This window comes from Terrapene carolina, unplaced genomic scaffold, assembly GCF_002925995.2.
Source record: "Terrapene carolina triunguis isolate 2854851 unplaced genomic scaffold, T_m_triunguis-2.0 Scaffold130, whole genome shotgun sequence".
Classification (NCBI taxonomy): Eukaryota; Metazoa; Chordata; order Testudines; family Emydidae; genus Terrapene; species Terrapene triunguis.
This window is the reverse complement of record NW_020664481.1, coordinates 19,733,744-19,746,119: the sequence shown is the minus strand read 5'-3', so window position 1 is coordinate 19,746,119 and position 12,376 is coordinate 19,733,744. Positions and strand designations below refer to the sequence as shown.

General features: G+C 45.8%; 1 protein-coding gene across 1 annotated transcript in view; it reads right to left on the bottom strand.

Annotated features, from left to right (window-relative positions):
* Positions 1–2,630: 2,630 nt before the first annotated feature.
* Positions 2,631–12,376, bottom strand: part of LOC113406714 (leucine-rich repeat-containing protein 36-like) — a 10,401-nt gene continuing 655 nt past the window's right edge. Inside the window, exons 2-5 of the mRNA XM_029911783.1 lie at positions 9,454–9,619; positions 5,196–5,320; positions 3,124–3,235; positions 2,631–2,746 (exon numbers count right to left, since the gene is read on the bottom strand). Coding sequence (XP_029767643.1) covers positions 2,631–2,746; positions 3,124–3,235; positions 5,196–5,320; positions 9,454–9,619 — 519 coding nt within the window. The remainder of the gene's footprint in view (positions 2,747–3,123; positions 3,236–5,195; positions 5,321–9,453; positions 9,620–12,376) is intronic.

The window sequence follows — 12,376 nt, the reverse complement described above, 5'->3', positions numbered from 1 at the left end:
CGCCGCCCCCCTCCAGGTGCCGCCCCAAGCACCAGCTTGGGTGCCTGGTGCCTGGAGCCGGCCCTGTTAAGTGTGATACTGTGCTTAAAAAAGGGCTAGCAGAATATTTGGATATATTAACTGGCAAATACTTAGCAAGAGCACGGTTGTGGCATCACCTCTATGAATGACATCGGTAAGGCCATTACTGGATAGTGTGTCCAGTTCAGGTTTTCACACTTCTAAAAGGATGTTGTATATTGTGAAAAAGTGCAGAGAGCTCAGAGAAGAACTATAGGAACGGTTCGAAGTCTGGAAAACATGCCTTACAGCAAGAGGCTAGAGGGGTTAAATCTATTTCGCTTATTAAAGAGAAGAGGTGATTTAATGATGAGTTGTAAGTACCTACGAAAGAAGACTTTCTGATATTAGAGGACTCTGTGGTCTAGCAGACAGGCAGAACAAGATCCAACGGCTGGAAGTTGAAGTCAGTGAAGGTCAAATTGTAAATAAGACAAATTTAACAGCAAAGGTAATTAATCATTGGAACAGAGTACCAAGGGATGTAGTAAATTCTCCATCATTTGAAGTCTAAGTCAAGACTGCATGTTTTTCTAAAATGTATGCTGTGGTTCAACCACAAATTGTTGGGTTAGAAGTAGGACTCACTGGGTAGAATTCTAGGGCCTGCTTCAGAAGGTCAGATTGGATGGTCAGACCCTTCTAGCCTTCATCTATGAATCTGCCTGAGATGAGATTGTGGCTACTACCAGTATTACTGGCCACTGATCTCATGTTGGGGAGCATGAGTTTAAGCTTAATCCCACTGCCGTCTGGTGCATTATCCTCTGTGGGATAGAGACAGGTCAAAGCTATCTGATATGTGGAAAGGTATTCCTTCACTTAGTCCTGACAGGAATTAGGGAGGTCCTAGGGTTCTCAGAGTGTCTGTCCTCTGGTGGTATTGTTCTAATGTGTTTCCTGATCCCTACATTTATAGCAATCTTGTTCTGGTTGCCCAATCCTCTGATGTGCCCCAGAAGGGGCACATGTGACACAGCTGGTCATCAGCATAATGCTTCATTAGTTGTGCAGTGGTAATATTTGTATGCACTAAATCACGTTAGATGCCTGTGACAGTCCCTCAGACCTGAGAAACTCACTAGACCGAACAGAGGTCTTGTAGGGTATTTGTTCATAAGAGGCAACATGTAAGGTATCTACATAAAACTCTTAACTTATCAAGACTCATTATCAGTGTTCCCACCTAATTTTTCCCACACATGTGCAGAATGAATTTTGTTATGTGCACCAATATGGAGGTGGTTTGACACATCACCTTCATATTGGTGCCCATAACAAAATTAATGTGGTGGGGCCGAGGGGTTGGGAGTGTGGGAGGGGGCTCAGGGCTGGGGCAGAGGGTTAGGGTGCAGGGGTGTGAGGGCTCCGGCTGGGGGTGTGTGCTCTGGGGTGGGGCCAGGGATGAGGGGCTCAGGGCTGGGGCAGAGGGTTGGGGGGCAGGGGTGTGAGGACTCCGGCTGGGGTGCAGGCTCCAGGGTGGGGCCGTGGATGAGGGGTTTGGGGTGCAGGAGGGTGCTCCGGGACTATGGCAGGAAGAGAGGACTCCCCGCAGCTCTCTCTCCCCGCAGCAGCACCTGGGGCGGGGGGTGGGGAGGCGCCTCTCCCTGCCACGGCAGCTCTGGGGCTGGGGCCAGAGGATAGGCGCCTGGCCCCTGCAGGTCCGGCCGGGGCTCGGTTCAGGGTGGGGTGCCTCGGCTGCAACAGATCTGGGCTGGGGTTGGGTTTGGGAAGGGGCACTCTGTGACAGGGCTGGGCTGGGCCGGGCCGCTGTGGCTGGGTCCAGGCCGGGCCACCCGGGTTCTTTTTTTAACTAACTATAGACGGGAATCATATACAGGTATTGAGAGAGACTTGCAGAAGCAAGGATAGGGCGCTCCAACAACTATCACAGGAGGTAGGAAGAAACTGAGGAGGGCCTGGGGCAGCTCGGCCCTTTATACCTGCGTGATGTGCAACAGCAGAGGGTGCTCAGGCTGTCCCAACAGATACTGCTAAGGGTAAAAACTCTCTGCCAACTGTGCACTCCAGTGCACAAACACCTACAGTGGACTGGACATGTGCAATCACTCAAAGAAGAACCTACTTAATAGGTACCTTTCCTAACTCATAAATAAGTGTAGCCCCTAGTTCATGTTTTACATTTGTTTATTTGTTTCTATCACACTCTTGTTTATAGCTGAATCTCTATTCCTTCTTAAATAAAGAACATAAGAATGGCCCTACTGGGTCAGACCAAAGGTCCATCTAGCCCAGAATCCTGTCTTCTGACAGTGCCCAATGTCAGGTGCCCCAGAGGGAATGAACAGAACAGACAATCATCAAGTGATCCATCCCCTGTCGCTCATTCCCAGCTTCTGGCAAACAGAGGCTAGGGACACCATTCCTGCCCATTCTGGCTAATAGCCATTGATGGATCTATCCTCCATGAATTTATCTAGTTCTTTTTTTAACCCTGTTATGGTCTTGGCCTTCACAACATCCTCTGGCAAGGAGTTCCACCTTTTTCTTGTTTTATTACAAGTGCTGTGTGGTAGACAGGAGCAGTGATTTAAGGTAAAATTAGTAAGCTACTCCTTTGGGAGCAGAAGATCTGGGATTTCTATGAGTAGCCTCTGGCAGGGGCTGGTTATCAGAGGGGGATGTTTCAAGAGGACTCGGGGACTGGAGTGCCCCTCTTGTTCACCTGCAAGATGAAGCCAGGGCTGGCATAACCAGGGCTGGCATAGCCCAGGGGAGAACGCGTGAGTGGCTGAAAGTTAACACCCAGTTACCACAAGCAAGACTCCCTCAGGCTAGAGGCAGGGGGGTAACAGTGACTCACAGTCCTGGGCACCCCGACAACCATCACAACACCACTAATTAGATGGAACAGCCTTTCTGGCTGAAAACAGATCCTTCATTTCTCAGGGTATTAGTGTTGAGCAGCATCTAAACAAACACTTGGACTTATTTCTAATTCTTCAGAGCTGCAATAACAGCACTTACCGGCAAGGAGAAAAGAATAATTCAGACACAATCCTATTCCATATAATAAGCCAAAACCAAGCCTTGTGAACCTACCGTAAGTGAGTGAGTGAGTCCCACTGAAGCAATAATTAGAAGCAGCAGTGTAGTCCACTTCCTGTAACTGGGAAGATGACCCATGGCTCTCCTCCTGCCCCTTGGCTTGCTGCTGCTTCACACAGTCCGGAATTTGACAAAACAAAAACGGTTGAAAAATCAAAACATGTTAAGAGAAATTAAATATTTTCCTACAGTCTGATCCAATGTCCACCAAAGCCAATAGGTTTCAGAGGAGTAGCCGGGTTAGTATATCAGCAAAAACAACATGGCACCTTAGAGACTAACAAATTTATTTGGGCATAAGCTTAATTCCAGTTCTGCAGTTTCTCGTTGGAGTCTGTTTTTGAAGGGTTTTTTTGTTGAAGAATGGCCACTTTTAAGTCTGGAATTAATTTGCAAACTTGACACCATCAAATTAGGCCTGAATAAAGACTGGGAGTGGCTGGGTCACTACAAAAAGTAGTTTTCCCTCTGTTGATACTCACCCCTTCTTGTCAACCGTTAGGAATGGGCCACATCCATTTAGACTGAATTGGCCTCGTTAGCACTGACCCCCCACTTGGTAAGGCAACTCCCATCTTTTCATGTGCTGTATATTTATACCTGCCTACTATATTTTCCACTCCATGCATCTGATGACGTAAGTTCTAGCCCACGAAAGCTTATGCCCAAATAAATTTGTTAGTCTCTAAGGTGCCACGAGGACTCCTCTTTGTCAAAGCCAATAGGAGTCTTTCCATTGGTTTTGATGGTCATTATATCAGGCCCTTTGTGCAGTGATGAATGCAAATGGGGGCAGTGCGGCTGTGCTCTTCCCCAAAGCCAATACACCTAGCCTTTTAAAGACTCGGCTGAAATGCGTTCTTAAAGGAAAATGGCGCTCTCAGCCATTAACAGAGTGTGGGGGAGTTCTGCCATTTCCAAATAAATACTTTAAAAACCAATAAAATACAAAAGGCACTTAAGGGACACTGGCAGATAGTTCAAAGTTTTGTCAGGAACCGGATTTAAACTGAAATGTTTTCTATACGTTGTTTAAAGGATTTAATTGAAAACAGGTTTTAACTTTGGATATAAACATTTCCCCTGCAGTGTCTGCAACCTGAACACTGCAGCATTGCAAGACAGTGTGGTCTCTCAGCCTGAGCATGGGCCCTGCCCCTGATTTACCCTTTGCTTTGGGCCAGTCACAAAACCTCTCTGCCCCAGTTTCTCCTTCTGTAACAGGGTGTTAACTTGCTCAAAGGGATGAGGTCTGGACTGATGTTTGTAGACTGCTCTGAAGATGAAAACTGATATGTAAAGTGATGGCTATTACTGTCATTAGTGCACTGCTGCAAAAGAAGCAGAAAATGAAACCATCTGGCTACAAAGGTAAAAGTGACTAGTCTGTTTCACTGGTCACACTGCATGAAGCGCAAAAACTAAGCAAACCACATACATGATAAATTATTATTTTTAATTCTTTCATTTTTAATAATCTGGAGGAAGATTTTCCCGGGCATGAAAGGCAGATGGGAGCTGAAAGCTTAATGACTTTTAGGGGGAGCTGAGTGCCTCGCTGCTTTTGTGCCTTTGAAAATTTGCCCCCTGAAATGGTATTAGTGACTTAGATCAGGGATGATTTTTAATATACATCTTTTCCCTGACAATGTCCCTTTAACAAACAAATGACATTGTAAATCAAATGCAAGACCATAACTCTCGAACCACCAGAGGCACATCCAAGATAGATCCTTCTCTCACAAGGCATTGTCAGTAAAAATGTGCTCACATTTGACACTTCCACTGTACTGACACTTCCCAGGAGGTCTAGTCTGATCTACAGTACTGTGGGACTCAAGGAATACAAATCCCACTTGAATGCAGACAAAAAGGCAATTTGTGTGTCATTTACACCTCTTTGTAATGAGCTGTACTGATGATCAGTTTTGGATTTTTATGTTACAAGGAAGTTTTCCTTATTGAAAAGTTCATCTCCTTGTTTCCATATGAGACAGGCATGGGAAGGGAAGGAAAACACCTACCAAAGCCATGTTTGCTCTGTCAAATGGCTCAGCATACTTCACCTGGGTCCTTTGAAGTTTGGGAGCATTTCCAGCTAAGACTGATGGGCTATCCCCACCTGGTAGGTGAACATCCTTCTGTGGAGGGGTAGAGGCCATAAGATACAAAAGCAAATCTTGGGCTGGAGCTATAGAAAAACAAATGGGTTGGAAAAGCAGAGTCTGAAAAATAGAGCATTGGGTTCCTGTTTAGTGACAGTATCAATAGCATTAGGTGGGAAATGGTTTTTCCCATATGGGGAAACTTTCAAGATTTTGAAAAAATGTCCGGCCTTGAATCAGGATGAAAAGTCAATCTCAAAAATTTTCAGACTGAAAATCTCCCCCAGAAATAAATCAGTTCCTGTTTGTTTCAATAATTTCAAATCAGTTTATTTAGACTTCAACCATTTTTGTTTGAAAAGCTTTTTTATTTAAATTTTGAAATGTACTTAGTTTATAGTATTTTGAACCCAAAAATCATTTTGAACCAAAACCTGGAACTTTTTCATTTAGAAAATGTCAATGTCCCATTTTGACAAATTAGAAACATTTTCCCTCCAAACATTAACAAAATGGCAATTTTGTGATAGAAAAATGCTTAGTTGAGAAATTCCTGACCAGCTCTAAGTATCAATACACCTGGACATTTGACAGTATCACATCTGTAGAAAAGGCATGAATTCTAAAATGTTGGACAGTTTAGCTCTGACATACTGGTTGGTACCTGTCATGAACATACACCTAAGGGTAGCATAAAATCCCTCCTTTACCTGTAAGGGTTAAGAAGCTCAAATAACCTGGTTGGCACCTGACCAAAAGGACCAATAAGGGGAGAAGATACTTTCAAATCTGTGGGGGAAGGTTTTTGTTTTGTCTCTTTTGTTGCTCTCTCCGGAACAGAGAGGGACCAGGGCAGGAAAAATACATCTCCTAAAGCCATATCTGAAATAAGCATCTAAGTTTACAAATTGTAAGTAATAGCAAGGAAATGCGTTCAGTTATCTTCTGTTTTAGCTTGTGAATTGTCCCTATGCTAAGAGGGAGGTTTATTCCTGTTTTTTGTAACTTTAAGGTTTTGCCTATAGGGGAATCCTCTGTGTTTTAAATCTTATTACCCTGTAAAATTACCTTCCAGCCTGATTTTACAGAAGTGCTTCTTTTACTTTTTTCTTTATAATAAAGTTCTGCGTTTAAGAATCTGATGGGTCCTAAAAACCCACGGGTCTGGTCTGTGCTCACCTTGTTTACCTATTTGGTTGGTATATTATTCTCCAGCCTCCCCAGGAAAGGGGTTGAAGAGGCTTGGGGGGGATATTTTGGGGAAACAGGAACTCCAAGTGGTCCTTTTTCTGAATCTTTGTCTAACTCACTTGGTGGTGGCAGCAATACCGTCCAAGGACAAGGAAGAATTTGTGCCTTGGGGAAGTTTTTAACCTAAGCTGGTAGAAATAAGCTTAGGGGGTCTTTCATGTGGGTCCCCACATCTGTACCCTAGAGTTCAGAGTGGGGCGGGAACCCTGACAGTCCCTAAGGATTAGATTCACAGAGGAGCTTAAGAAGGGTGATTCTGAGCATCGTCACACCTTATTTTTAAGTGACTGGAAAATCACTGGGATTCCCAAAGCCTGAGTTCCGCACCCAGGTTCCTTATACAATGAATGGGGAGACACAGATGCCTGAGAATAGGATTCACAAAAGCCAGTGTGCTAGGCAACTCCTTGTCTAAAATACCCAGTGTGAGATGCCAAGGGTTCTGTGCTAAGCTCTGCCCCTCACAGAGATAGGTACCTAAATCTAGGCTGCAGGGAGGTGCCTCTCTCTGCCTGGGATTGTCAGGTGTGAACCCTCTCTTGGCATTAGGTGCTTACACGATTCTAGCAAGAAGCTGGGGTGCAGGTGCTCCTGCATAACTTTTAGCCTAGTGGTTAAGGTACTCTTCTGGAACATGGGAGACCCCCTAGCTCCAGTCTCACCTCTTCCTGAGAGGGAGAAAGGATTTGAACATGGATCTGTTATGTCTCAGGTGACTGCCCGAGCCACTGGGCCATGGGATTTTCTGGGCTGGAGTTAGTTCCCTGTTGAAGCTGTTCCACTCTGGATACATAATTTAAAAAGTCATTGGAGCAGGGGGACTGAATCCTGGGTGTCCCACTTCTCACATGAGTTCTTTACCCACCAAGCTACAGGGTTATTCTCATGCTCACCTGTTCTCTCTTTCTCTCCGGCACAATGCTGAATCTGTTCCACGCTGGATAAATAACGAAAGGATCATTGGGCCAGAGAAACAGAGCATGACCATGACCCTATAGCCTGGTGATCAGAGCACCCTCGGGGGAGGTGGAGGAACTAGGATCCAGTGTCAGAACTCCAGTGAGGAAGTCCCCCTGTTGGAGTATCCTACAGCCCTGTGGTGAGGGCGCTCACATGAGAGGTGGCAGATTGCTGTTCAAATCCCCGCTCCCTCTTAAGCAGAGGGGGGACTTGAACCGGGCTCTCCCACATCCCGGGTGAGTACCCTAAACATTAAGGTAGGACCTTCTCCACCAGCTGCTTTGTGTGAGTTCACGTATAGGAGCCTGTGATGGGGCACTCTACTCACTGCAAGATGGCACCTCCTCCTGGCCTGCCGACAGAGGGGGCAAAGGGGACAATTGCCCAGGGGCCCAGGCAATTTAAAAGGGCCTGGGGGCTCCCGTCCGCTGCCGCCAGCCCCAGGCCCTTTTAAATCGCCCAGGCAGGCCGCAGGGCTCCTAGGCACACGCAACTGCTCTGGGCCCTGCGCTTTGGGGGCCCCACGCTTTGCGGGGCTCCATGGGCTGGTGCGACTGGCCAGCGCAGGCAGTCCTGGAAGTGACAGATTTGTCACTTCTGCCCTGGGCCCTGCCCCCCTAGAGACAGCTCTGGCCCTGGTCCTGGGGCCCGGAATTTCTGTCAGCGGGCCTGGCTCTGTGTGGCCAAGATCCCTCACTGCAGTTGCATGCCATATCTCTTGGTCTCCAATCTTTCTCTCACTCCAGGAGCTGCTGCTGCTTCTTCATGACTCGGCACTTTGGCCAGGTCCCCGTGCAGTTTCTCCTTCTGGGGTGTGTATCAAAGTCCCTTCTCACCAGCAGTCTTCCCTTTCACTAACCCATGATGCCACTTCCGCCGTGGCAGGTAGGGAAATCCAGGCCTGCCCTCTACACGACTCACAGCCAAGGTCTGTTCAGTCCCCAACCTTGCTGCTTACTCCCTGGGCTGCTTCCTATCCTGTGTCCCACAGGCTCTCTTTCCCATGCTGCTCTCTTCGGGGTACAGCCTTCCCTCCGGGCTGGGCCAGGCCCCCAGGGTCCTACTCTTTTGCTGGGTTCCCTCCTTCCCTCTCTACTAAACAGTGGGTGATTGCAAACTTCCTCTCAGCAGCCTTTGCTGCTGCCAGCTTCCTGGGTTCATACTAGCCCAGCCCCCCTCTACTCAGGTGAGCTTCCCTCTAACCAAGGTTCTCCACTCAGCCTATATCGCCCTCTTTTGCTGCTCAGTTGGCTGATTGGGCCCTCTCCGACCCAGTGTGGGGAGTGCACCCCATCACAGAGCCCAGTCCGGTAGGTGAGGTCTGAGCACGCTTACCAGATCAGGCTCTGCAAGCGAGTTAGGTAGAAGAATCCCTCTCTTCCCCCAGCTCATGCATCATACTGGGGCTTAGGCTTCCAGATGTCTGGCATGTGGCTGCAGTGTGAGTGCACAGAGGTAAAAACGTAGGCACCTAGGGAACTCTTACTGCAAAAATATAGGTGCTGAGTGATTATTTTAGGAGCCTACAAGGCTTGGGGGCAGTTGAGCAGCAGTTTTGTGAATCCCCCTGGGGCCTGATTCTGGGATTTAGGTGCCTAAAGTGGTTGTTAGCTCCTTTTGTGAACTGCAGCTTTTCTTGACTTGCACGTCTATTATGCACTACACCTGCACAGCATATACTGTGCAGCAATTGTAAGGAAAACCACACCTCAGAGTCACAGAAAACATTACTTACTGCTCAGCAATACATGAAACATTATCACATCTTAAGAGAATTCTCCAGGATGGGGAGCTACCACTTTGTAACAGGAAGGGACTGCAGGAAAAGTTACCCTTTGAGCCAGAAATTGCACCAAGTGAAATCCAAATGACAAAGATCCGCAAATGCCAATTGGGAGAACGCAGTTGATGTTTAAGCCAAAGCATTTCAGGTCGCCTGGGAGGATCGGTACAGGAGAGACAAAAACAGACTTAGACTATTCATTCAAATTCAAATGAAATAACTTACCAAGAAAATTCTTGTTGAGGAGGAGGGACCCAGCTCCATCCCAGTAACGATCTACCAGCTCCAGGAGCTGCTGTAGGACGACAGCAATATGTGATGCTTTCTCGGTCCTTTTGGGACTTTGACTTTCTGTGAAACTCGTATCATTGCTCAGATCATTGGGGACAGACTAAGGAGAAAAAGGCAAAACCAACTGTTTATTTTTCCAGATAAATTATGCAATAGATTTGCAAGCACCTAACTTATGTGCATAAACCAGGTGTTTGTGCATGCATATTGCCAACTGGCACAGAACTGGCCAGGTGCACAGGGAGATACCTGATTTGTGTGAGAATGTAAACTTGGGGCACCTGAACTTACATGCACAATTACATGAGGTTCATTTTGTAAAGGCCACGTGTACATAAAGATACATACAATCTAAATAAATCACATAGGGCTTTAAAAACGTAAAGAAAAGAAAATTTTTCCTCTCTTTGTATTAAGGACATAAAACCCCTTTGAAGTCGTATGCTGCACAGAGGTACTACAAGTAAGATGGGTACTAAGAGAGATACCAAAAGAGACTACTGGGACCATGTAACTTCTCCTCCTGTATAATGCAAGCTAGAGAATTTCACACTGTAATTAATTCATCATCTGAAGAGCATATGTTTTAGAAAGACATCTGATCTAGATTTAAAGACTTCAAGTGCTGGACAATCCAACACATTCCTTGGGAAGCTGTTCCAATGGTTAATTACACTTGTTCAAAATTAGTGTCTATTTCCAAGTTGCATTTGTCTTGCTTCAACTTCCAGCCCTTGGTTTCTGCTTGATTAACAAGGGGTCTCTACTATTTTTCTTCCCATTTAGGAATTTACAGATCATAATCAAGTAGCCTCCTAATCTTTTTCATAAGCTAAATAGACTGAGCTCCGTAAGTCTCTCATTTCCAGTATTTGAATCAATCTCTTGGTTCTTCTAAGCCCTTTCCAATTTTTCAACATCCCTTTTAAAATGTGGACACTAGAACTGGACACGGGGTGTAAAATCCTGGCTCCACTGAAGTCAATAGTAGTGTTGCCATATACTTAAATGAAGTCAGAATTTCACACAGTTTTCCAGTCAAGGTCTCACTAAGGCTTCTTACAGAGCTAATATAATCTTCCTACTCGATATTTCTCTCTTTCTACATCAAAGAACTGCATTAGCCCTCTTAGAGCATCGCACTGGGAGTTCACGTACAGTTGGTTTCCACCAGCCATGATCCTTAAATCCTTTTCAGAGTCACTGCGTTCCAGGACACAGTCTCCCAACCTGCAAGTGTGACCTACCTTTGTCCCTACCTGTCTGACCTTGTGTTTGGCCATATTAAAACATATGTTTGGCCGTGCCCAGTTTACCAAGTGACCCAGATTGCTCATCGCTAATTATCATTAATGATCACCCAAGCAATATTTGTGTCATCTACATGCTTTATAAACAATGGTTTTATGTTTCCTTTCAAGAGCCCTGAGATATTGACAGAGGGTCCTGTGGCACCTTTAAGACTAACAGAAGTATTGGGAGCATCTGAAGAAGTGAGGTTCTTACCCACGAAAGCTTATGCGCCCAATACTTCTGTTAGTCTTAAAGGTGCCACAGGACCCTCTGTTGCTTTTTACAGATTCAGACTAACACGGCTACCCCTCTGATACCTGAGATATTGAGGAATTCCCAGCCTGTTCTCTTAGAACCTCAGAAAATTTACCATGGGGCACATTCTCCACTGCATCATAGCAGTGTGACCTGCTGGGATAATTCCATTGGCTTCCATGGAATTATGAGTAAAACTGGTATAATGCAGTGGCAAATTAGTCCCAGTGTTAAGGTATATGGAACTAAGAAGACACAAGAGAGTAGACACCGGCCAAAACTAGATCCTCAGGAATTCACAAAATGCATACAATGGGAATCAGGACTAGCGTACAATGTTGGCATAAAGTCCCTGCTTGTGGTGTTCTGATTCCTAGAGTTTTAAGGCCAGGAGGGACCACTAGATCATCTGGTCTGGCCTCCTGCATATCAGAGACCATTACATTTCACCAAGCTACCCCATATTGAGCCAAATAATTTAGGTTTGGCTAAAGCAGATCTTCCACAACGGCCTCCAGTTTGTATCTGAGACATTGAGAGATGGAGAGTTGACCATCTCCCTTGGAAGTTTGTTCCAACAGTTAACCACCCTCAATGCTAAAAATTTGTGCCTAATTTCTAACTTGAGTGAGTCTGGCTTCAGCTTCCAGCCACTGGTTCTTGTTCTGCCTTTCTCTGCTAGACAAAAGAACCGTTTAGTTCCCAGTATATTTCTGGTGCTACTCTGTGCACGCCCTCAACTATGTATTCCATGTTACAGCAGCCTGAGGTGCAGAACAGCAGCAGGCTTAGGACAGCTAGTATGGTGCAATGTCATCACAATCACTCCTCCTTTTTGGTAGCCATGCCCCCTTCTCATCTACACTTACAACAAAGAGGACATGTGATGTACAGCCTCGTAGACGGCTGTAGACCATTGCACGCTCACACTTGTGCTTGGGTGAGAATCCCCAAACCACTTAGAAAATGTTTGTATCCAACCTATGCTGCCAGTGTGGTGCAGGGTGGCAAACTCCATCTCTAAGACTGGACATTCCATATTAAGGTGATCCCAATGCTGCTAGGTTTGAACCCCCAAGTCTGCAAGATCCTGGATTCAAAATTAAGTGCTGCCAGGTAGTGTCAGAGGAGGATCTATTGCTTACTCAAGTTGGGGTACTGTTTTCTTAGAGTACCTTTTTCATGTTATTTTACGTAACCCATTATAAGTAGCATTCTACAGTTTTGTAGTACACCTCTACCCCGATATAACGCGACCTGATATAACACAAATTTGGATATAATGCGGTAAAGCAGTGCTCTGAGGGGG